General features: G+C 42.4%; 1 protein-coding gene across 1 annotated transcript in view; it reads left to right on the forward strand.

Moving 5' to 3' along the window:
* Nucleotides 1-9753: 9753 nt before the first annotated feature.
* The window catches only part of LOC135536764 (C-Jun-amino-terminal kinase-interacting protein 1-like), a 107118-nt gene continuing 93691 nt past the window's right edge, over nt 9754-23180 (forward strand). Inside the window, exons 1-4 of the mRNA XM_064963281.1 lie at nt 9754-9859; nt 17739-17872; nt 18352-18470; nt 21887-21998. Of these exons, the coding sequence (XP_064819353.1) occupies nt 9754-9859; nt 17739-17872; nt 18352-18470; nt 21887-21998 (471 nt within the window). The remainder of the gene's footprint in view (nt 9860-17738; nt 17873-18351; nt 18471-21886; nt 21999-23180) is intronic.

The raw sequence follows: 23180 nt of genomic DNA on the forward strand, positions 1-23180 counted from the left end.
GGCATTGGGCCAACCATATACACAATCGCAAATACCATTCAATTGGACGGCAGTTGGTCAAAAACAAATAGCAAATGGAACATGTCAGATGCTCGGTGTTATAAACCAAAAAATTCAAAAGGGGGCAAGCGCACTCCACTGTAGGATTTCATATGTGAAATGGTCTGAAAGTCAGGTCTCAAGTGTGAAATCTTAAAAATGTTTCAAAATGTTACAACCTCGTAAAACGTGTGTTTTGGACCGTTTTTAAAATATATTTTTTGTTAATTATACATATGTAGGAACTGAATGGACATAGATTTGTCTTATTTTATGCGAGTTTGTCATAAGGTCTATGTTTTGTCCATTTGCCATAAATGATCAAAGGAAGTCGGGTTCTGAACCCAAAAGTCACAGAACTATGTCCAACTGGCATAGGAAATGTCCAAATGGCATATATAAGTTGTGGCAGACCAGGGGTTGGGTCAAAACGTTTACACAGATTAGACACGGACAGATCAGTTTCAAAGGTGTTTATTAAACAAATGGTTAAAAAGAAAAGAATAGGTCTCCTCCATGAGACCCTCTCTGGGATACCATCTTCTGGGCTCCGGGTCTTGCCGTATCCTGTGGGGATCAAAAACTGAACTCCCTCCTGTTATGTCTGTAATCATCCCCAACTTTACGGGAGTCCTTTCTTCCCCCAGTCTCTCCCCTGTGCGCTGCCCTTTTGGCAGCTTTATGGGACTCGTACAGCTGGTGAGAAATCCGCCCTTGATTACTCACCAACCCCAATCAACCCCAAATAGCCTTGGCTGGAGAGCCCGTCGAGACCTGGCATGTCCAGCAGAGGGAGTCATCGCCTAGTGATGTATACTCTGTCTGTCACCAGGCCTTGATGAGTCTCCCCCTGGTGGCTGACCTGCTGTATGCCACAAAGTATTGAAAGTACGAAATTATGGTGTTATGTCCATTTGCCATATATGATCATAGGAAGTCAGGTTCCTAACACAAAAGTAACAGAACCATGTCCAAATGGCATGTGAAATGTCCAAAAGGCTTATATAAGTATTGAACGTACTAAATCAGGATGTTATGTCCATTTGCCATATATGATCATCAGAAGTTGGCTTCCAAACCCAAAAGTCAGTGAACCATGTGCAAATGGCATATATCCTGCCCTACAAAAAGAGTTGGGGCACTGTAAAGTCGATGGAGAATAAAAGCACCTCCTCCCAGCTGCCCATTGCACTGAGGATAGGAAACACTGTCACCACTGATAAAGCTATGAAAATCGATTATTTCAATAAGCATTTTTCTACGGCTGGCCGTGTTTTCCACCTGGCCACCCCTACCCCGGCCAACATATCAGCACCCTCTGCCCAACCTTCTCTTTTCACCCTAATCCAGACAGCAGATGTTCTAAAAGAGCTGCAAAATCTGGATCCCTACAAATCAGCTGGGCTAGACCCTCTCTTTCTAAAATGATCTGCCGAAGTTGTTGCAACCCCTATTACTAGACTTTTCAACCTTTCTTTTGCATCGTCTGAGATCCCCAACAGCTGCCATAGTCATCCCCCTCTTCAAAGGGGGAGACAATCTAGACCCATACTGTTATAGACCTATATACATCCTGCACTGCCTTTCTAAAATCTTTGAAAGCCAAGTTAACAAACAGATCACTGACCATTTCAAATCCCACCGTCCCTTTTCCACTATGCAATCTGGTTTCCGAGCTGGTTATGGGTGCACCTCAACCACTCTCAAGGTCCCAAACTATATCATAACCACCATCGATAAAAGACAGTACTGCGCAGGCGTCTTCATCAACCTGGTTAAGGCTTTCTACTCTGTCAATCACCGCATTCTTATCGACAGACTCAATAGCCTTGGCTTCTCAAATGACTGCCTCGCCTAGTTCACCAACTACTTCTCAGATAGAGTTCAGGGTGTCAAATTAGAGGGCCTGTTGTCCGGACATTTGGCAGTCCCTATGGGGGTGCCACAGGGTTAAATTCTTGGGACGGCTCTTTTTGCTGTATATATCAATGATGTCGCACTTGCTGCTGGTGATTCTCTGATCCACCTCTAAGCAGACGACACCATTCTGTATACATCTGGCCCTTTTTTGGACACTGTGCTAACAAACCTCCAAACAAGCTTTAATGCCATACACCACTCCTTCCATGGCCTCCAACTTCTTTTAAATGCTAGTTTTTTAAATATATTTTTTATCCGTTATTTTACCAGGTAAGTTGACTGAGAACACGTTCTCATTTACAGCAACGACCTGGGGAATAGTTACAGGGGAGAGGAGGGGGATGAATGAGCCAATTGTAAACTGGGGATTATTAGTTGACCATGATGGTATGAGGGCCAGATTGGGAATTTAGCCAGGACGCCGGGGTTTACACCCCTACTCTTACGATAACTTAAACTAAGTGCTCTTTTGCTCTTCAACTGATTGCTGCCTGCACCCTCCCGTCCGACTAGCATCACTGCTCTGGACAGTTCTGACATAGAATATGTGGACAACTACAAATACCTAGGTGTCTGGTTTGCCTTTTAAGGTATAGGGGGCAGCATTTTCACTTTTGGATAAATAGCGTGCCCAATTTCAACTTCCTGCTACTCATGCCAGGAATATAAGATATGCATATTATTAGTAAACTGTTTGAATCATGTCTGTGAGTATAACAGAACTTATGTAGCAGGCAAAACCCCGATGGCCTAACTGTTCAGAATATTATTTTATTTTTTGCCTCTGACTGCTCCCTCAGTTGTCTTTGCCAAGGGATATTTGATAGGAACAATTTTTCAGTTCCTACCACTTCCACTGGATGTCACCAGTCTTTGAAATTTGGTTGAGGTTATTAATTTGTTCAACGAAGAAGAAGCACATCCTGGAACAACGTTACACTATTGAGAGTTGCGCACGACGTAAAAAGGAGCATGGTTTGTTTACTTGCTGTATTGAAAGTTTATAGGCAACTTTTGAAATGTTTTGTAGTGACATTGTATTTTTGTAAGCTGTTTTTTTCTGGATAAACGCGCTTTATAAATGGACATTTTGGGTATGTATGGATGGAATTAATTAAAAAAAGGACCAACTGTGATGTTTATGGGACATATTGGAGTGCCAACAAAAGAAGCTCAAAGGTAATGCATGTTTTGTATTTTATTTCAGCGTTTTGTGTAGCGCCTGCAGGTTTGAAATATGCTACCCTCTTTCTTGACATTGTGCTATCATCAGATAATAGCTTATTAATGCTTTCGCCGAAAAGCTTTTTAAAATCTGACATGTTGGCTGGATTCACAACGAGTGTAACTTTAATTCAGTATCTTACATGTGTGATTTAATGAATGTTTTATTTTATCATTATTTGAATTTGCCGCGCTGCATTTTCCCGGTTTGTTTTCCAAGTGGGACGCAAACAATTACTTTGGCTGCCTTTCCTTCCAGTTCTCTGCTGCCAGTGACTGGAACTAATTGCAAATATCACTGAAGCTGGAGTCTTATACCTCCCTCTCTAACTTTAAGCATCAGCTGTCAGAGCAGCTTACCAATCACTGTACATGTACACAGCCAATCTATAAAAAGCACACCCAACTACCTCATCCCCATATTGTTACTTATCCTCTTGGTCTTTTGCACCCCAGTATCTCTACTTGCACATCATCATCTGCACATCTATCACTCCAGAGTTAATGCTAAATTGATTTTTTTTGCCTCTATGGCCTATTTACTGCCTTACCTCTCTACTCTTCTACATTTGCACACACTGCACATGGATTTTTCTATTGTGTTATTTGACTGTGCGTTTGTTTATAAGTAACTCTGTGTTGTTGTTTTTGTTGCATTTCTTTGCATTATCTTGGCCAGGTCGCAGTTGTAAATGAGAACTTGTTTTCAACTGGCCTACCTGGTTAAATAAAGGTGAAATAAAAAATAAAAAAGTAATGTCGAGATGGCCTGAATCAACCAACTGAATCAAAGAAGGTATTTTTGTCATGTTTGATCATAGGAAGTCATAGGAAGTCAGAAGTTCTCGTTGGTGTTGATTCAACCTGTCAATTTCATAATGGGAAGTCCTAATGGATATGTATTGGCATTGGACACTGTCAACTTACAGAAGAGCATGGTCACACTGACAATATAGCAAATGTGTAATGGACACTGTCCAAAAGGAATATATTGGCAATGGACACTGTCCAACTGCAGTATAACATGTTAAGACTGGCAATGTATTATTGATATCGGACAATGACCATTAGCAATACATTTCAATGGGCATTTACCATCACAAATTGGACATACTCCAATATATTGCTGAAATTACCAATTGACTTGCTAATTGAACTCGGTACTGCCGAGCAGTGATAGTGGTTCCTCTCCTTTGCTCGTTGGTGTTGATTTCAGCCTGTCCATTAGGTGATGGTAAATACCTAGTTGAATGTATTGTAAATGTACACTGTCCATTAGCAATACATTTCAATGGGCCAGGTATGACCCAGGTTGTCACAGGAAGCTGAGAGTAAACAAATATCCTCCTTGGGACACCCTTATACAGAATCCTGAGTTTCAAGTGTTTACATTAAGAACTGACTGATTAACAGATGGTTGAATGCAGTGTTTTTCACTAACTGTAGAGAGTGAAATAAAACTAAAAAATTAGGATCAATTTAACCACTTCCGGATACTCCAGGAATCTTAAAATCAACACAGGTCATCCTTATAGTGGCCTGATGGATTGTTATTGAAGACGATTGATATGGCAATCATAATCCACATAGGCATTAGGTTGAAGTTATGGCAGCAGGCAATGTTTTCCTATGAAGAGAGATGTCAATGTCTACTGTTAGAAGAAATACTCACTGTTTTCACTGTTAAGGGTTAGTTCAACATGGTCAAGGGTAGGCTTGCACAGACCGGGAAGACCTTAGGAACGTTCCTGAGATTGAATTGTGTTTCTAGCCGCAACGGTTTTGCCGCTGTCACCCACAACCACCTCAAATTTAGGTCAGGCTTCATTTTGGGCCTACTTTTTTACACGCTTGCTGCGGTGCTAAAAGAGTTGCAGGCCATTGCTTCAAATCCTATTGCTTCTAACTTCAATATGCTCTTTAAATAAATAATACCTACACCACTTTTAACATCACATTGCTCAACACTAGTGAGACTACTGTAGGCCTACAGTATATCGAAAAATATGACATGACTCTCCACCAATAATTACATATAGAGGCCGGCACAGGTATCGAACCTGCATCTGTTTGCACTGCGGGAGCTCCCATCCACTCCGGAGCCCCCATCCACAAAGTCACAAAGTATCAAAATACAGTGAGGTGTTGGTAAAGGTACAGTATATTGTCCTGCTAATAGCCCATAATGTCCCGGTCAGGATAACCAAAACATGTATTTAATTAAGACTATCAGAAAGAATGTTGGTACTTATTTATTTAGATCCAAAGCCATGAATGAATGAGTCACTCAGCTTTATGTAGGTGCCAGCTATATGACTGTGCCATCAACTTGATAATATATAATAATGCTGTTTGTGGTATTATTTGTTTTGTCTTTTCTGGTGGATTAAACTGAAATTGCAAACAATTACGTGATACAGCCAACCTAACTCAGAAATACATTTGACGATAGAATTCTCCCCATACCCTCCTTCTAGGCAAGCATATTGTCCAGTTACCTGCTAATAGCCATAATTGTACAGTGACTGTGTGTGTTTTGAAAGAGTTTTTTGGGAAAATTATTTCCCGGGGATGGTTTTTATGTGGGGTTCAAATGAGAGGGAACTTTCCAAGGTGACACAAAGGCTTTTAACTTGTGTTGACAGAGGTACTGGGAAACCATCTATGGTGATGCTGAGGTTGTACTGTTTGGAGAGGTTGGATTTGGAGCCGATGAGCATGACCTCTGCTGTTAAGTTTTAGGAGGTTCATTCTAATCCAGCTCTGGATGTCTTGAAGTCAGCTGATGAGGGAGGTGGGAGGGAGGGGAGTGGTGGGTTTGTTGGGAGGTGTCATCTGCATTGCAATGGAAGTGAACTTTGATGTTGCATCTTTCCCAGGGGTAGGTCACACCCTGATCTGTGATTTTTCAGTTGCACAAACTGTTGATGGTCAGTGAGGTAGGAGGAAAACCAGGAGAGTGCAACACCCATGACCCCAACTAGACGTTTCATGAGGAGTGGGTAGGAGATGGTATGGAAGGCTGCATTCAGGTCGAGGAGGATGAGGATGGATAGCAGCCCTGAGTCAGCTGCATGGAGGGAGTTGTTACTGATTTTGACCAGGGCTGTTTCAGTGTTATGTTTGGAGTGGAAACCAGACTGGAATGGTTCGTGAAGGTAATGTGATTGAGTGGCCACAACCCACTCCAGTATTTTGGAGAGGAAGAGAAGGTTTAAGATGGACACAAGTTGTTCATGTTCATGTTCATCTGAACTGCTTGAGGGAAAGTTCTACAGGGAAGTTGTCAGGGGGCTGAAGTAGGAAGTTCAATGTGGAGAAGTGGACTTTTGGGTTGTTTTTACCAGAGTTGATGATGTCGGAGTAATAGGATGTTCTTGCAGCTGAGATGGCATTCTTATATTTTACCAGGTGATCTGTGTATGTTTGAGAGTGAACTACTCGACCAGTCTACTTGTACAAATGCTCAGGACGCCGTGCACTGGCTTTTAACAGGCGTAGCTCCTGGGTGGTCCAGGGAGCAGTGTGAGTGAAGGAGACAGAGTGAGTTTTGAGGGGAGCAAATGGCACTGGAGGAGATGGATGCCAATTTACGGGCTCCAAAGCAATTTTGCTATTGTGTGTGTTTTTTCGTGTTATTTGTAACTTATTTTGTACAAAATATTTCTGCCACCTCCTCTTATGACCGAAAAGAGCTTCTGGATATTCAGACAGCGATTACTCACCTCAAACAGGACAAAGAATTTTTGCTTAACGAATAGTACGCAAAGGATTTACTTCAGACACCGGACAAGGCCCAAAATCTAATATTAAGGAACTCTCAAGGTTTTCCTCGCCTGAGGTAGAGTATCTGATGATAAGCTTTAGACCACACTATTTACAAAGAAATATTGTCTATTTACCACCACAAACTGATGCGGGCACTAAGACCACATTCAACAAGCTGTGTAAGTCCTTAAGCAAACAGGAAAATGCTCATCAAGAGTCAATGCTCCTAATGGCCAAGGACTCTAATGCAAGGAAACTTAAATCCATTTTACTGCATTTCTAACAGCATGGTACATGTGCAACCTGAGGGAAAACACTCTATACCACCTTTACTCCACACACAGGGACACATACAAAGCTCTCCCTGCCCTCCATTTGGCAAATTTGACCATAACTCTATCCTCCTGATTCCTGCTTACAAGCCTAAACTAAAGGAGGAAGTACCAGTGACTCGCTCAATGACGCAGATGCTAAGCTACATGAGTGTTTTGCTAGCACAGACTGGAATAAGTTCTGGATTGTTCTGATGGCATCGAGCAGTACACCACATCAGTCACTGGCTTCATCAATAAGTGCATCGATAACATCATCCCCACAATGACCGTACGCACAACCCCTAATCAGAATCCATGGATTACAGGCAACATCCGCACTGAGCTAAAGTGTAAAGCTGCCGCGTTTCAAGGAGCAGGACCTCAAACCGGATGCTTATAAGAAATTGCGCTATGCCCTCCAATGAAACATCAAACAGATAAAGTGTCAATACAGGAATAAGATTCAATACAGGACTAAGCCTACACCGGCTCCGATGCTTGTCGGATGTGACAAGGCTAGCAACTATTACGGACTACAAAGAGAAGGACAGCCTGGAGCTGCCCAGTGATACGAGCCTACCAGACAAGCTAAATTACTTCAATCATCGCTTCGAGGCAAGCAGCACTGAAGCATGCAAGAGAGCACAAGATGTTCTGGACGACTGTGTGATCACGCTCTTTGTAGCTGATGTGAGTAAGACCTTTAAACAGGTCTACATTCACAAGGCCGCATGGCCAGACCGATTACCAGGACATGTAATCTGAGCATGCGCTGACGAACTGGCAAGTGTCTTCACTAACATTTTCAACCTGTCCCTGACCGAGTCTGTAATACCAACATGTTTTAAGCAGACCACCATAGTCACTGTGCCCAAGAACACCAAGGTAACCTGCCTAAATGACTAAAGACCCATAGAACCCGCACCTATAGCCATGAAGTGCTTTGAAAGGCTGGTCATGGCTCACATCAACACCATTATCCCAGAAAGCCTAGACCCACTCCAATTTCCATTCCACCACTACAGATCCACAGATGGCGCAATATCTATTGCACTCCACACTGCACTTTCCCACCTGGACAAAAGGAACACCTACGTGAGAATGCTGTTCATTGACTGCAGCTCGGAGTTCAACCCCATAGTGCCCTCAAAGCTAAGAGCCCTGGGACTAAACACCTCCCTGTGCAACTGGATCCTGGACTTCCTGACTTGCCACACCCAGGTGGTAAGGGTAGGTAACAACACATCTGCCACAATGATCCTCAACACGGAGGCCCCTCAGGGGTGCGTGCTAAGTCCCCTCCTGTACTTCCTGTTCACCCATGACTGCATGGCCAAGCACGACTCCAACAACATCATTCTTTTTACCAACGACCCAACAGTAGTAGTCCTGATCATCGACAACGAGGAGACCTGGCAGTGTGGTGCCAGGATAACAACCTCTCCTTCAAATTGATCAAGACACAGGAGGTGATCGTGGACTACAGGAAAAGGAGGATCGAGCATGCCCCCATTCTCATCGACGGGCCTGAAGGGGAGCAGGTTGAGAGGTTCAAGTTCCTTGGTGTCCACATAGCCAACAAACTATTATGGTTCAAACCCATGAAGACAGTCATGAAGAGGGCAATGCCTATTCCCTCAGGGGCCTGAAAATATTTGTCATGGGTCCTCAGATCCTCAAATGTTTGACAGCTGCTCGATCGAGAGCATCCAGACTAGTTGCATCACTGCCTGGAATAGCAACTTCTCGGGCTACGACCGCATAGCAAAACAGAGGGTAGTGCGTACGGCCCAGTACATCACTGGAGCCAAGCTTCCTGCCATCCAGGACCTCTATACCAGGCGGTCTCGGAGGAAGGCCCTATAAATTGCCAAAGACCCCAGACACCCTTGTCATGGACTGTTTTCTCTGCTACCGGAAAGGCAAGCAGTACTGAAGCATCAAGTCTACATCCAAAATGCGTCTTAACAGCTTCTACCCCCAAGCCATAAGACTCCTGAACAGCTAATCAAATCAATCAATCAAATGTATTTATAAAGCCCTTATTACATCATCCGATGTCACAAAGTGCTATACAGAAACCCAGCCTAAAAACTCAAACAGCAAGCAGTGCAGATATAGAAACACAGTGGCAAGGAATAACTCCCTAGAAAGGCCGGAACCTAGGAAGAAACCTAGAGAGGAACCAGCCTTTGAGAGGTGGCTAGTACTCTTTTGGCTGTGCCGGGTTGAAATTATAACAGTACATGGCCAAGATGTTCAAATGTTCATAGATGACCAACAGGGTCAAATAATAATATTAATTACAGTTGTTGTAGCGGGTGCAACAGGTCAGCACCTCAGGAGTAAATGTCAGTTGGCTTTTCATAGCCGATCATTCAGATCAGTGTTTGAGACAGCAGGTGTGGAAGAGAGAGTCGAAACAGCAGGACCATGACAAGGTAGCACGTCCGGTGAACAGGTCAGGGTTCCATAGCTGCAAGCAGAAATGTTGAAACTGGAGCAGCAGCACGACCAGATCGACTGGGGACAGCAAGGAGTTATCAGGCCAGGTAGTCCTGAGGCATGGTCCCAGGGATCAGATCCTCCGGGAGGTAAGGGAAGACCCCCCTGAAATGGACAAAAATGAATGGCAACTTATTGCCATTGGGCGATACACAATCTCAAATACCAATCAAATGGACGGCAGTTCATCCAAACCATATTCCAAGTGGAACATGGCAAATGCCATTTGTCAAACTCCAAAATTCCCAAAGATGACGATTTCGCTCCACTGTAGTTTCATATGGCAAATGGTCACTAAATCAAGACTCAAGGAAAAATCTAAAAAATGTTTCAAAAAATTCATCACCCCCTAAAAAGCAAAGGTGCTCTCTGGACCGTTTTTCAAAAAAAAAATGTTCATCAATTATACATATATAATAACCTAATAACCTAAATTTGTCTTATTTTATTGAGTTTGTCCATAAGGCCTATATTTAGTCCATTTACCAAATATGATCATAAGTGGTCGGCTTCCGAACCCAAAAGTCAGTGAACCATGTCCAAATGGCATAACAAATGTCCAAATGGCGTTTATACAGACCAAATGATATGTTACTGTCACTATGTTAATCCCTGAATCAACCTAGAAGGTCTATTTGTCATGTTTGATCATATGAAGTATTAGGAAGTAAGAATTTGATGCAATGAGAGAAGTGGGATTTTTTGAAAAATGTCCAAAATGACCAGGGGCACCCCCTATTGGATGGGTATGAGTGGGGTGTGCCTCCTACCCGGCCATGGACCCCTTGCACCCCCCTAAAGGTATTAAAAGCCATTTAAAAATTTTAACCCGTTCCGATCACCAGGTGCACGTATGTCCATTTGCAGAATTTGACATTCTCTAATATACTGCAGAAATGCCCAATTGACTGGCCCATTGAACTCGGGATGGCCGGGCAGTGATATTGGTTCCTCTCCATCGCTAGTTGGTGTTGATTTCAGCATGTCAATTTGGTGATGGTTTATCATTTAAGTTTCATAGCTCTAGGTCTGACGGTTCTTTGATAGTTCAAACGCAGGTAACTATTGCAGGCTCTGTAGGTCTGTAAGCCCAACACTGTGTACCTCCATCCTGGCTATGTGTGTGTGTTTTTCTTGGACATCTGATGGGAGAAATGACTGATTGTCAGTTCATGAGGGTTGCCTAATCACACATATAAAGTTTTGGAAAGATGTGACCTTTCGTCTTCAAAGTTTTTTCCGTTTAGGAGAAATAGCCGTGTCACTTTTGTGATGTTTTGTCCATTTGCAATAAGCAGCCAGTCGTCATCTGGTGGAATTTTCTGGAACAGCGGAAAAATGACCAAAAATTACAAATGTAATAAAACGGAAACCAAGTGTCCAAGAGGCTTTATTTAATGACTTCCCGGAAGATCTGACCCTGGGGCACAACCTGAGGCTGTTGGACTATTTTTAAAACATGGCCGTAGATTTGCAATATGGAGATCCTCATCAATCATACGGGAAATGCCATTGGCATCCCTTATGTAGGGGAGTTAGAGGGAGAGATAGAGAATTAGAGGGAGCATACTTAAATTCACACAGGACACCAGATAAGACAAGAGTAATACTCCAGATTATAACAGACTGACCCTAGCCCCCAATGCATAAATACTGAAGGCTGAGACAGGAGGGGTCGGGAGACACTTTGGCCCCGTCCGACGATACCCCGGACAGGGCCAACCAGGTAGGATATAACCCCACCCACTTTGCCAAAGCACAGCCCTCACACCACTAGTGGGATAACAACCTCTTGAATCTAGGGGACACTATTTTCATTTTTGGAAAAATAACGTCCCCAAAGTAAAACGGCTTTTTTTTGAGGATAGAAATATGATAGAAAACACTCTAAAGTTTCCAAAACTGTAAAAATATTGTCTGTGAGTATAACAGAACTGATATTGCAGGTGAAAGCCTGAAAAAAATCCAATCAGGAAGGCACTCTTATTTAGAAGGCTCTGCGTTCCTCGGCGTCCCTATTGAGCAGTGAATGAGATATCAACCAGATTCCTTTTTCTATGGCTTCCCTAATGTGTCTAGTGTCACAATACATAGTTTAAGGCTTTTATTTTGAAGAATGAGCCTGAAGGTCAACATTGCGTCAGTGGTCAGCTGAAGTCTCTCAGAGTGTTTTGTGCGTAAAGGACAAATGTGGCCATTGTTTCTCTCTATCCTACTAAGAAGCCACCAGTCCCGATAGATATATTATCGAATAGATATTTGAAAAACACCTTGAGGATTGATTATAAACAACGTTTGCCATGTTTCTGTCGATATTATGGAGCTAATTTGGAATATTTTTCGGAGTTGTAGTGACCGCAATTTCCGGTCGATTTCTCAGCCAAACGTGAAGAACAAACGGAGCTATTTCGCCTACAAAAATAATATTTTTGGAAAAAAGGAACATTTGCTATCTAACTGGGAGTCTCGTGAGTGAAAACATCCGAACATCCGCTCATCAAAGGTAAACGATTTAAATTGATTGCTTTTCTGATTTTCGTGACCAGGTTGCCTGCTGCTAGCTAGTCATAATTCTATGCTAGGCTATCGATAAACTTATACAAATGCTTGTCTTGCTTTGGCTGTAAAGCATATTTTCTAAATCTGAGATGACAGGGTGATTAACAAAGGGCTAAGCTGTGTTTCAATATGTTTCACCTGTGATTTAATGAATAGGAATATTTTCTAGTAATATTTATGTCCGTTGCGTTATGGTAATTAGAGTCAGTTGATGATTACGCTCCTGGACCTGGGATGGGTAGTATCAAGAAATTAAAAACACCAACTTACTACCCTGAAACAAGCCTGAGTATAGCCCACAAAGATCTCCCCTATAGCACAAACCCGAGAGGGGTGCCAAACCCAGACATGAAGATCACGTCTGTGACTAAACCCACTCAAGTGAAGCATTCCTCCTAGGGACAGGATGGAAGAGAGCACAAGAAAGCCAGCTACTCAGCCCCTGTAATAGGGTTAGAGGCAGTGAATCCCAGTGGAGAGAGGACAACTGGCCGAGACAAGGGCGGTTCGTTGCTTCAGTGCCTTTCCGTTCACCTCCAGACCCCTGGGCCAGACTACACTCAATCATTGGACCTACTGAAGAGATGAGTCTTCAATAAATACTCATAAAAATGGACCTCTATGGGAGAATTCCGTGCCTCCAGCTGTTTATTTAGAAATTCTAGAGACAATAAGGAGGCCTGCATCGTGTGACCGTAGCGTACGTGTAGGTATGTACGGCAGGACCAAATCTGAGAGATTGGTAGGAGCAAGCCCATTTAAGGCTTTGTAGGTTATCAGTAAAACCTTGAAATCAGCCCTAGCCTTTACAGGAAGCCAGTGTAGAGAGGCTAGCACTGGAGTAATATGATGAAATTATTTGGTTCTAGTCAATATTCTAGCAGCTGTGTTTAGCACTAACTGAAGTTTATTTAGTGCTTTATCCAGGTAGCCGGAATGTACAGTAGAACATTGCAGTAGTCTCATCTAGAAGTGACAAAAACATGGATGAACTTTTCTGCATCATTTTTGGACAGAAAGTTTCAGATTTTTGCAATGTTTTGATGGTGGAAAAAAGCTGTCCTTAAAATAGTCTTGACATGTTTGTCAAAAGAGAGATCAGGGCCCAGAGTAACATCAGGTCGTTCACTCTTTTATTTGAGACAACTGTACAACCATCAAGATTAATTGTCAGATTCAACAGAAGATCTCTGTTTCTTGGGTCACAGGACTAGGATCTCTGTTTTGTCCGAGTTTAAAAGTTAAACATTTGCTGCCATCCACTTCCTTATGTCTGAAACACAGGTTTCCAGGGAGGGAAATTTTGGAGCTTCACCATGTTTCATCAGAATGTACAGCTGTGCATCATCTGAATAGCATTAAAAGTTAACTTTATGTTGCAGAATGACATCACCAAGAGGTAGAATATATAGAGAAAAACTATAGTGGTCCTAAAACGGAGCCTTGAGTAACACTGAAACTTACAATTAATTTGTCAGAGAACAAACCATCCACAAAGACAAACTGATATCTTTCCGACAGATAAGATCTAAACCAGGCCAGAACTTATCTGTGTAGACCAATTTGGGTTTCTAATCTCTTCAAAAGAATGTCATGATCGATGGTGTCACGAGTGCAATCTCAGTCCTATGATGGGGTCTAAAACCAGACTGAAGCGTTTCATATACATTCTTTGTCTTCAGTAAGGCAGTTAGCTTTTTCAAAACTGTTTGAGAGGAATGGAAGTTTCGAAATAGGCCGATAGATTTTTATATTTTCTGGGTCAAGATTTGGCATTTTCAAAAGAGGCTTCATTACTGCCATTTTTAGTGAGTTTGGTACACATCCGGTGGATAGAGAGCCATTTATTATGTTCAACATTGGAGGGCCAAGCACAGGAAGCAGCGCTTTCAGTAGTTTAGTTAGAATTGGGTCCAGTATGCAGCTTGAAGGTTAGAGGCCATTACTATTTTCATGAATGTGTCAAGAGATATAGTATTAAAAAACTTGAGTGTTTTCCTTGATCCTTGGTCCTGGCAGTGTTGTGCAGACTCAGGAAAACTGAGCTTTGGAGAAATACGCAGATTTATAGAGGAGTCCATAATTTGCTTTCTAAAGATCTTTTCGTCAAAGATGTTCATCGATTTATCACTGCTGAAGTGAAAGCCATCCTCTCTTGGGGAATGATTTTTAATTAGCTTTACGACATTATCAAAAATACATTTTGGATTGTTCTTATTATCCTCAATTAAGTTGGAAAAATAGGATGATTGAGCAACAGTGAGTGCTCTTCGATATTGTACGGTACTGTCTTCCCAAGCTAGTCGGAAGAATTCCAGTTTGGCGGGGCGCCATTTCCGTTCCAATTTCTCTGGAAGCTTGCTTCAGGGCTTGGGTATTTTCTGTATACCAGAGAGCTAGTTTCTTGTGACAAATGTTTTTTGTTTTTATGTGTGCGACTGCGTCTTGGGTATTACGTAAGGTTAGGTTGTTAACCGATTTTTGTACTACGACATCCTTGGGTAGGTGGAGGGTGTCTGGAAGGGCATCTAGGAATCTTTGGGTTGGTCTGGATTTCATAGCATTACTTTTGATTAGCCTTGTTTGGGGTTTTGTTGTGATTACAAATGTAATCAATTGGTGGTCTGATGGTCAAGGATGATGAGGGAAAACGTTAAGATCTACAATATTTATTAGGTCCAGAGTATGACTGTAGCAGTGGTTAGGTTCACAGACAACCCACTGATTCGATGATGGCCCCCGAAAGCCTTTTGGAGTGGGTCTGTAGACTTTTCCATGTGAATATTAAAGTCACCAAATATTTGAATATTATCTGCCATTACTACAAGGTAGGAATTCAGGGAACTCAGTGAGGAACGCTGTATACGACCCAGGAGGCCTGTAAACAGTAGCTGCGAGGAGATTACCTTTATAACAAGTGATTGAGTAGGCTTGCATAGATTCCACGATTAGAGGCTCAAAAGACTGAAACACAGTAAATTTGTTTTTTGTAAATTGAAATTTGCCATTGTAAATGTTAGCAACACCTCCGCCTTTGCGCGGGGGATATGTTCACTAGTGTAACCAAGAGGAGAGGCCTCATTAAACACAGTAAATTCATCAGACTTAAGCCATGTTTCAGTCAGGCCAATCACATCAAGATTATGTTCATTGACGATATCTGCCTTGGAAGTCTGGGATCTAACATTAAGTAACCCTATTTTGAGATGTAAGATATCACAATCTCTTTCAATAATGACAGGAATGGAGGAGGTCTTTATTCTAGTGAGATTGCAAAGGCTAAAAATACCATGGTTAGATTTGCCAAACTTTGATTGAGGCACAGACATGGTTTCAATGGGGATAGCTGAGCTGACTACACTGCCTGTCCTAGTGGCAGACCCCTCTAAGCTGGCAGGCTGCTGCCTGGCCTGCACCCTATCTCATTGTGGAGCTAGAGGAGTTCGAGCCATGTCTATGTTCATAGTTAAGATGAGAGCACCCCTCCAGCTAGGATAGAGTCCGTCACTCCTCAGCAGGCCAGGCTTGGTCCTGCTTGTGGGCGAGTCCCAGAAAGAGGGCCATTTTTCTACAAATTATTTTGCGAGGGGCAGAAAACAGTTTTCAACCAGCGATTGAGATGTGAGACTCTGCTGTAGAGCTAATCACTCCCCCTAACTGGGAGGGGGCCAGAGACAATTACTCGATGCCAACATCTTTCTAGCTGATTTACACACTGAAGCCATGTTGTGCTTGTTGACCTCTGACTGTTTCATCTTCACATCGTTGGCTACCCGGACTATTTGCATTGACCCCCCCCCCCCCCCTATTTTTACGCTGCTGCTACTCTCTGTTTATTATTATGGGGCGGCAGGGTAGCCTAGTGGTTAGAGCGTTGGACTAGTAACCGCAAGGTTGTGAGTTCAAACCCCTGAGCTGACAAGGTACAAATCTGCCGTTCTTCCCCTGAACAGGCAGTTAACCCACTGTTCCCAGGCCGTCATTGAAAATAAGAATGTGTTCTTAACTGACTTGCCTGATTAAATAAAGGTAAAATTAAAAATAAAAATTAAATTAAAAATCTATGCATAGTCACTTTACCTATACCCACATGTACATAATACTTCAATTACATTGACTAACCTGTGCCCACGCACGTTGACTATGTACCGGTAACCCCTGTAATATAGCCTCACTACTGTTATTTTTATTTTATATTTATTTATTACTTTAGTTTATTTAGTAAAAACTTTCTTAACAATTATTTTTCTTATGACTACATTGTTGGTTAAGGGCTTGTTAGTAAGCATTTCACTGTTGTTTTCAGCGTGTGTGACAAATACAATGTTATTTGATTTGATATCCAGGGCAGAGCAAAGGCAGTCATTGATTTGAGTGATGAGGTCAGAAGGGGACTGGGAATCAGGACTGGGGTATGTATTAATAAGGTTCATGAGATCAATGGGTTTTCTGTTTTAAAAATGTCTAAAGGAAATGGTGAGTTGGACATTTTGCTTGGAAAGGGGGGCTTTGTGATCAGAGATGGGGAGCTCAACATCAGTTATATTGCAAGGAGCAATATATGTCAGCGGAGGAGCAGACTAAATCGAAATGTGACCTGTAACATTTTGAAAGATATCAAGACCATAGAGTGATAACATAAAGACAGCAGCAAAAGTACATTTTGCAATAGTGTCAAAGTGGATATTAAAATCACCTAACAGTACATTGGGAGACATGGCACAGACATTGTTAATTTAATATTTTTTATTTTACCAGGCAAGCCAGTTAAGAACAAATTCTTATTTACAAGTATGGCCTACACCGGCCAAACCCGGACGACGCTGGGCCAATTGTCCGCTGCCCTATGGAACATCAAATCAATGCCGTTTGTAATAGAGCCTGGAATCAAACCAGGGTGTCTGTAGTGCCGTCTCTATCACTGAGATGCAGTGCCTTAGATCGCTGCGCCTCTCGGGAGCCCATTAATGAGGACAGTTCAGATAAAAACAGCTCAGATGGCTTAAATAGTCTATAAATGGTTACAATTATCAGCTGCTTTTGGACCCTACTGCAAATCCACACTAATCAAACTCCTGTTTCTTTCAGGCCTTTCCTGAGTTGGAGATTGGAGTTAAAAGAGTGTTTGTACTGGTTTGTCTTGAATGTGGGGAATCCTCCTTTCTGACTGTGCCCACCCTTCACACAATGAGCAAAACATCCCTGAAAGTTATATGCTGAACCACCATATTTTTTAGATCAGCGATTCCAAAACTCGATTCTGGGGACGCCAAAGGGGTGCAGTTTTTTAAAACTTCAATACACAGCTAATTCGAACAATCAAAGCTTGATTATGAGTTGATTATCTGAATCAGCTGTGGAATCGTGCTAGGGTATAACCCCAAAAAGTCCACCCCTTGTGGTCCCCAGGACCGAGTTTGGGAAACATTGGTAGACTCAGCAGCCAGATCAAACAAGGGCCTGAAATAAACAGGAGCTTGACTAGTGGGGAGTTGCAGTACAGTCCAAAAGCAGCTGGCCAGTGGTTGAACAGGCCAAGTGAGGTCATGGTTCTACAGTGCATTAGGAAAGTATTCAGACCTCTTGACTTTTTCCAAATGTTGTTATTAAGTTACAGCCTATTCCAAAATTGTCTCACTGTCAGCTGCGTTTATTTTCAGCAAATTTAAATATTTGTATGAACATAACAAGATTGTATGAACATAAACATTAGTAAATATTTTTATGAACTTAAGATTCAAAAACTGAGACATAAACTGAACAAATCCCACTGACATGTGACTAACAGAAATGAAATAATGTGTCCCTGAACAAAGGGGGGATCAAAATCTAAAGTAACAGTCAGTATCTGGTGTGGCCACCAGCTACATTAAGTACTGCAGTACATCTCCTCCTCATGCACTGCACCAGACTTGCCAGTTCTTGCTGTGAGATGTTACTCCACTCTACCACCAAGGCACCTGCAAGTTCCCTGACATTTCTGGGGGGAATGGACCTAGCCCTCACCCTCTGATTCCAACAGGTCCCAGACAGGCTCAATGGGATTGAGATCGGGGCTCTTCGCTGCCATGGCGGAACAAGCAGTATGGCTGGTGGCATTGTCATGCTAGAGGGTCATGTCAGGATGAGCCTGCAGGAAGGGTACCACATGAGGGAGGAGGATGTCTTCCTGCAATGACACCAAGCTCAGTCCGATGATACTGTGACAAACCGGCCCAGACCATGACAGAACCTCCACCTCGATCCCACTCCAGAGGATAGGCCTCGATGTAACGCTCATTCCTTCGACGATAAACGTGAATCGGACCATCACCCCTGGTGAGACAAAACCGGGACTCGTCAGTGAAGAGCACTTTTTGCCAGTCCTGTCTGGTCCAGCGATAGTGGGTTTGTGCCCATAGGTAACGTTGTTGCCGGTGATGTCTGGTGAGAACCTGCTTTATAACAGGCCTACAAGCCCTCAGTCCAGCCTCTCTCAGCCTATGGCGGACAGTCTGAGCACGGATGGAGGGATTGTGCATTCCTGGTGTAACTCAGGCAGTTTTTGTTGTCATTCTGTACCTGTCCCGCAAGTGTGATGCTCGGATGTACCGATTCTGTGCAGGTGTTGTTATACGTGGTCTGCCACTGTGAGGATGATCAGCTGTCCATCCTGTCTCCCTGTAGCTCTGTCTTAGGCGTCTCACAGTACGGACATTGGAATTTATTGCCCTGGCCACATCTGCAGTCCTTATGCCTCCTTGCAGCATGCCTAAGGCACATTCACGCAGATGAGCAGGGACCCTGGGCATCTTTATTTTTGTGTTTTTCAGAGTCAGTAGAAAGGCCTCTTTAGTGTCCTAAGTTTTCAGAACTGTGACCTTAATTGCCTACCATCTGTAAGCTGTTAGTGTCTCAATGACCATTCCACAGGTGCATGCTCATTAATTGTTTATGTTTCATTGAACAAGCATGGGAAACAGTGTTTAAACTCTGAAGACCTGTGAAGATATTTAGATTTTTATGAATTATCTTTGAAAGACATGGTCCTGAAAAAGGAATGTTTCTTTTTTTTCTTAGTTTAGTTCATAATGAAGAGTATAACAAATCTGAATGCAAGCACAATAAGTTGAGTCCGTCTGCACACTTCAGCCTTAGTTTGGAATTGATAGCTTAAACGGTTAAAGCATAGTACCGTCTAGAATTTGATGATGTTTTACCATTCTAGTCTTTGGACTTTGAAATGAATGGTTTTCTGCAAATGTGGTTGTCATATAAAAAGTATAAATAATATCAAAAATAATGAATCTAAGTTAGGGCAGAATGCACATTTGAAAGTTGGTTTATGTTGATAGCTGAAACTGTTTAAGCGCTAGAGCCAGCAGAAGAAGTCAAATAATATGAGTATGGAAGAGTTCTAGACAGGTCTCGCTTTCAGCAAGCAAATTCATTGCATGGGATTGGTGCATGCCGGTTCGCTGCTATACATTGGGTCTTTAGCCTGGTTTGCTAACTTCCTCTCTCAAAGAGTGCAGTGTTTAAAGTCAGAAAATCTGCTGTCTCAGTCACTGCCTGTCACTAAGGGATTACCCCAAGGCTAGATCCTAGGCCCCACGCTCTTCTCAGTTTACGTCAATAACATAGCTCAGGCAGTAGGAAGCTCTCTCATCCATTTATATGCAGATGATAGTCCTATACTCAGCTGGCCCCTCCCCAGATTTTGTGTTAACTGCTCTACAACAAAGCTTTCTTAGTGTCCAACAAGCTTTCTCTACCCTTAACCCTGTTCTGAACACCTCCAAAACAAACATCATGTGGTTTGGTAAGAAGAATGTCCCTCTTTCCACAGGTGTTATTACTACCTCTGAGGGTTTAGAGCTTGAGGTAGTCACCTCATATAAGTTCTTGGGAGTATGTGTCACACCCTGACCATAGTTTATTTTGTATGTTTTGGTTGGTCAGGGTGTGATCTGAGAGGGCATTCTATGTTGGATGTCTTGTTTGTCTATTTCTATGTCTGGCCTGATATGGTTCTCAATCAGAGGCAGGTGTTAGTCATTGTCTCTGATTGGGAACCATATTTAGGTAGCCCGGGTTTCACTGTGTGTTTGTGGGTGATTGTTCCTGTCTCTGTGTTTTGCACCAGATAGGGCTGTTTTCGGTTGTTTGTTAGTTTATTGTGTATGGTTTCCTTATTAAATAAAATGAATCACAACTACGCTGCATTTTGGTCCGCTCCTCCTTCCCACAACGAAAGCCGTGACAGTATGGCTAGACGGTGCACTGTCTTTCTCTAAGTAACATATCAAAGCTGCAGGCTAAATTTAATCTAGACTTGGTTTCCTTTATCGTAATCGCTCCTCTTTCACCCCAGCTGCCAAACTAACACTGATTCAGATGACCATCCTCCCCATGCTAGATTACGGAGACATAATTTATAGATCAGCAGGTAAGGGTGCTCGATGTTCTTTACCATTCGGCCATCAGATTTGTATAGGACACATCACTGCACTCTATACTCCGAAACTGGTCATCTCTGTGTACCCGTCGCAAGACCCACTGGTTGATGCTTATTTAGAAAACCCTCTTAGGCCTCACTCCCACTATCTGAGAAATCTACTGCAGCCCTCATTCTCCACATACAACACTAGTTCTGCCAGTCACATTCTGTTCAAGGTCCCCAAAGCACACATATCCCTGGGTCGCTCCTCTTTTCAGTTCGCTGCAGCTAGCAACTGGAACAAGCTGCAACAAACAAAAAAAGTAACAACATTTCTAGTACCAACTGGGCTCAATCTGTGCTTTATGCAATAGCCATTTGGCAACATATAGACTATCAACACAAATTCTCCCAAACTGACTGTGCATATTTTCCACAGACCACTTGCCTAAATGTTTCAGAAGTTTCCTGAGTTACAGCATGTTTGGCTATAAGAATGGGCAAAAACACGAGTTTACTGGATACGTTCCTTGCTATTATCCAGCACATCCAAGCCAAACATTCTCACATTGTACGATGTCATGTTAAAACATTTTTTACTGTATTAAAAATGTACTGTGAACATGTTGCTGACTGTATACATGTGACATTCACAATGTTGCATTATAGTGCCCAAAATGAACTGGATAAAAGTGTGAGTTATTTTGTTTCTAACAATGTCCCACATTTAGAAAACGTCACAGAGTAAGAACCACCTCGTTTCTTTGCCAACAGTAATATATTTTTTAATAGTGTCAATGGTCAAAATTACCTTTGCGGCGGTTTTAGTAATAATATTTGAAAAACATTCCAACACGCTCTGCACCTTATTTTATTTATTTTAATCTTATGTTAACTCTCAGTTTTTGTCATAGACATCATAGATGGCAATTGTTTTTAAACAACATCGTCCATCATGGGGGTTAGCGACAGTTGCTGTCAATGAAGATGTCAAAGTTCAGTTAGATTCATCAGACAGATTGTACAGAAATATATTGCGCTTTGGAGGGTTCAGAGAGTTTAACATTTCCTCTCCCTGTGTCTTCTTATTCTATCCCAACCCCTTCCCAATCTCCTACCACTCTCCTTCTCTCCCCAGGTTGACCCATGACATCAGCCTGAATGAGTTTGAAGATGACGACTTGTCTGAGATCACTGAGATCACAGATGAGTGTGGGATGAGTCTCAACTACATGGGCCTAGAGATTAAGGTAAAGTAGCACTTCAAACCTGCAGTTGCTTTATGACAGTCACACACACACACACGCACACGCACACACACACGCATAATGGTCTGGAGAGTTAAAACACCACTTTAAAATAGCAGTTTAAATACTTCCCGCTAATAAAAACAACTCCACACAACAATATTGTCCAGATAATCTGTGCGCACCTCAGAATTTGTTTTACCCAGTTGATTGGCTTGAAGTTTTTGAAATAGCCGAATTGGTCTGCGTCAGCAGTCCTGGATAAGGAAACATGGTTATTAATATTTTTCATAGTTTCATAGTTATTAATCAACATTATATAAAATAACTGCTGAAAATCTGGTGTTTCTATGTCAAAATCCCCTTTAGCTGACACCAATTGCTCATTCTAGGGCAATGTGTCCAATGTGTCCTGATGGTGGCACAGTGGGCACACAGCTGAACATCGGCAATGCTGCTTGCAGCTTTAATTATTATTATTATTATTATTATTATTATTTCTACTGAATGAGGCTATAAATCTGCCACAGCAAGTTGATCCCTGCGATGCAAGGATTTATTTTGCAACCTGTCCGCCAAATCCATTCACTACGCATGGTTCTCAGTCTCCAGCAACCCTTTTCGAGGATGCTTTCTTGTTGTATTTTTTGCTGTTGCTTTGGCTTAAAATTACTAGGTTGCGATCATCGGTGCTATTGGAAATAGGATATCTAAGAGGCCTAGCCCGAACCATGAAAAACAGCCCCAGACCATTATTCTTCCACCAAACTTCACAGTTGGCACTATTCATTTGGGCAGGTAGCCTTCTCCTGGCATCCACCAAAGCCAGATTAGTCCAACGGACTGCCAGATGGTGAAGTGTGAGTCATCACTCCAGAGAATATGTTTCCACTGCTCCAGAGTCCAGTGGCGGCGAGCTTTACACCACTCCAGCTGATGCTTGGCATGTTGATCGTAGGCTTGTACAGTGGGGCAAAAAAGTATTTAGTCAGCCACCAATTGTGCAAGTTCTCCCACTTAAAAAGATGAGAGGCCTGTAATTTTCATCATAGGTACACTTCCACTATGACAGGCAAAATGAGAAGAAAATAAATCCAGAAAATCACATTGTAGGATTTTTAAAGAATTTATATGCAAATTATGGTGGAAAATAATTATTTGGTCACCTACAAACAAGCAAGATTT

Source organism: Oncorhynchus masou, chromosome 1 (assembly GCF_036934945.1).
Source record: "Oncorhynchus masou masou isolate Uvic2021 chromosome 1, UVic_Omas_1.1, whole genome shotgun sequence".
NCBI classification, from domain to species: Eukaryota; Metazoa; Chordata; class Actinopteri; order Salmoniformes; family Salmonidae; genus Oncorhynchus; species Oncorhynchus masou.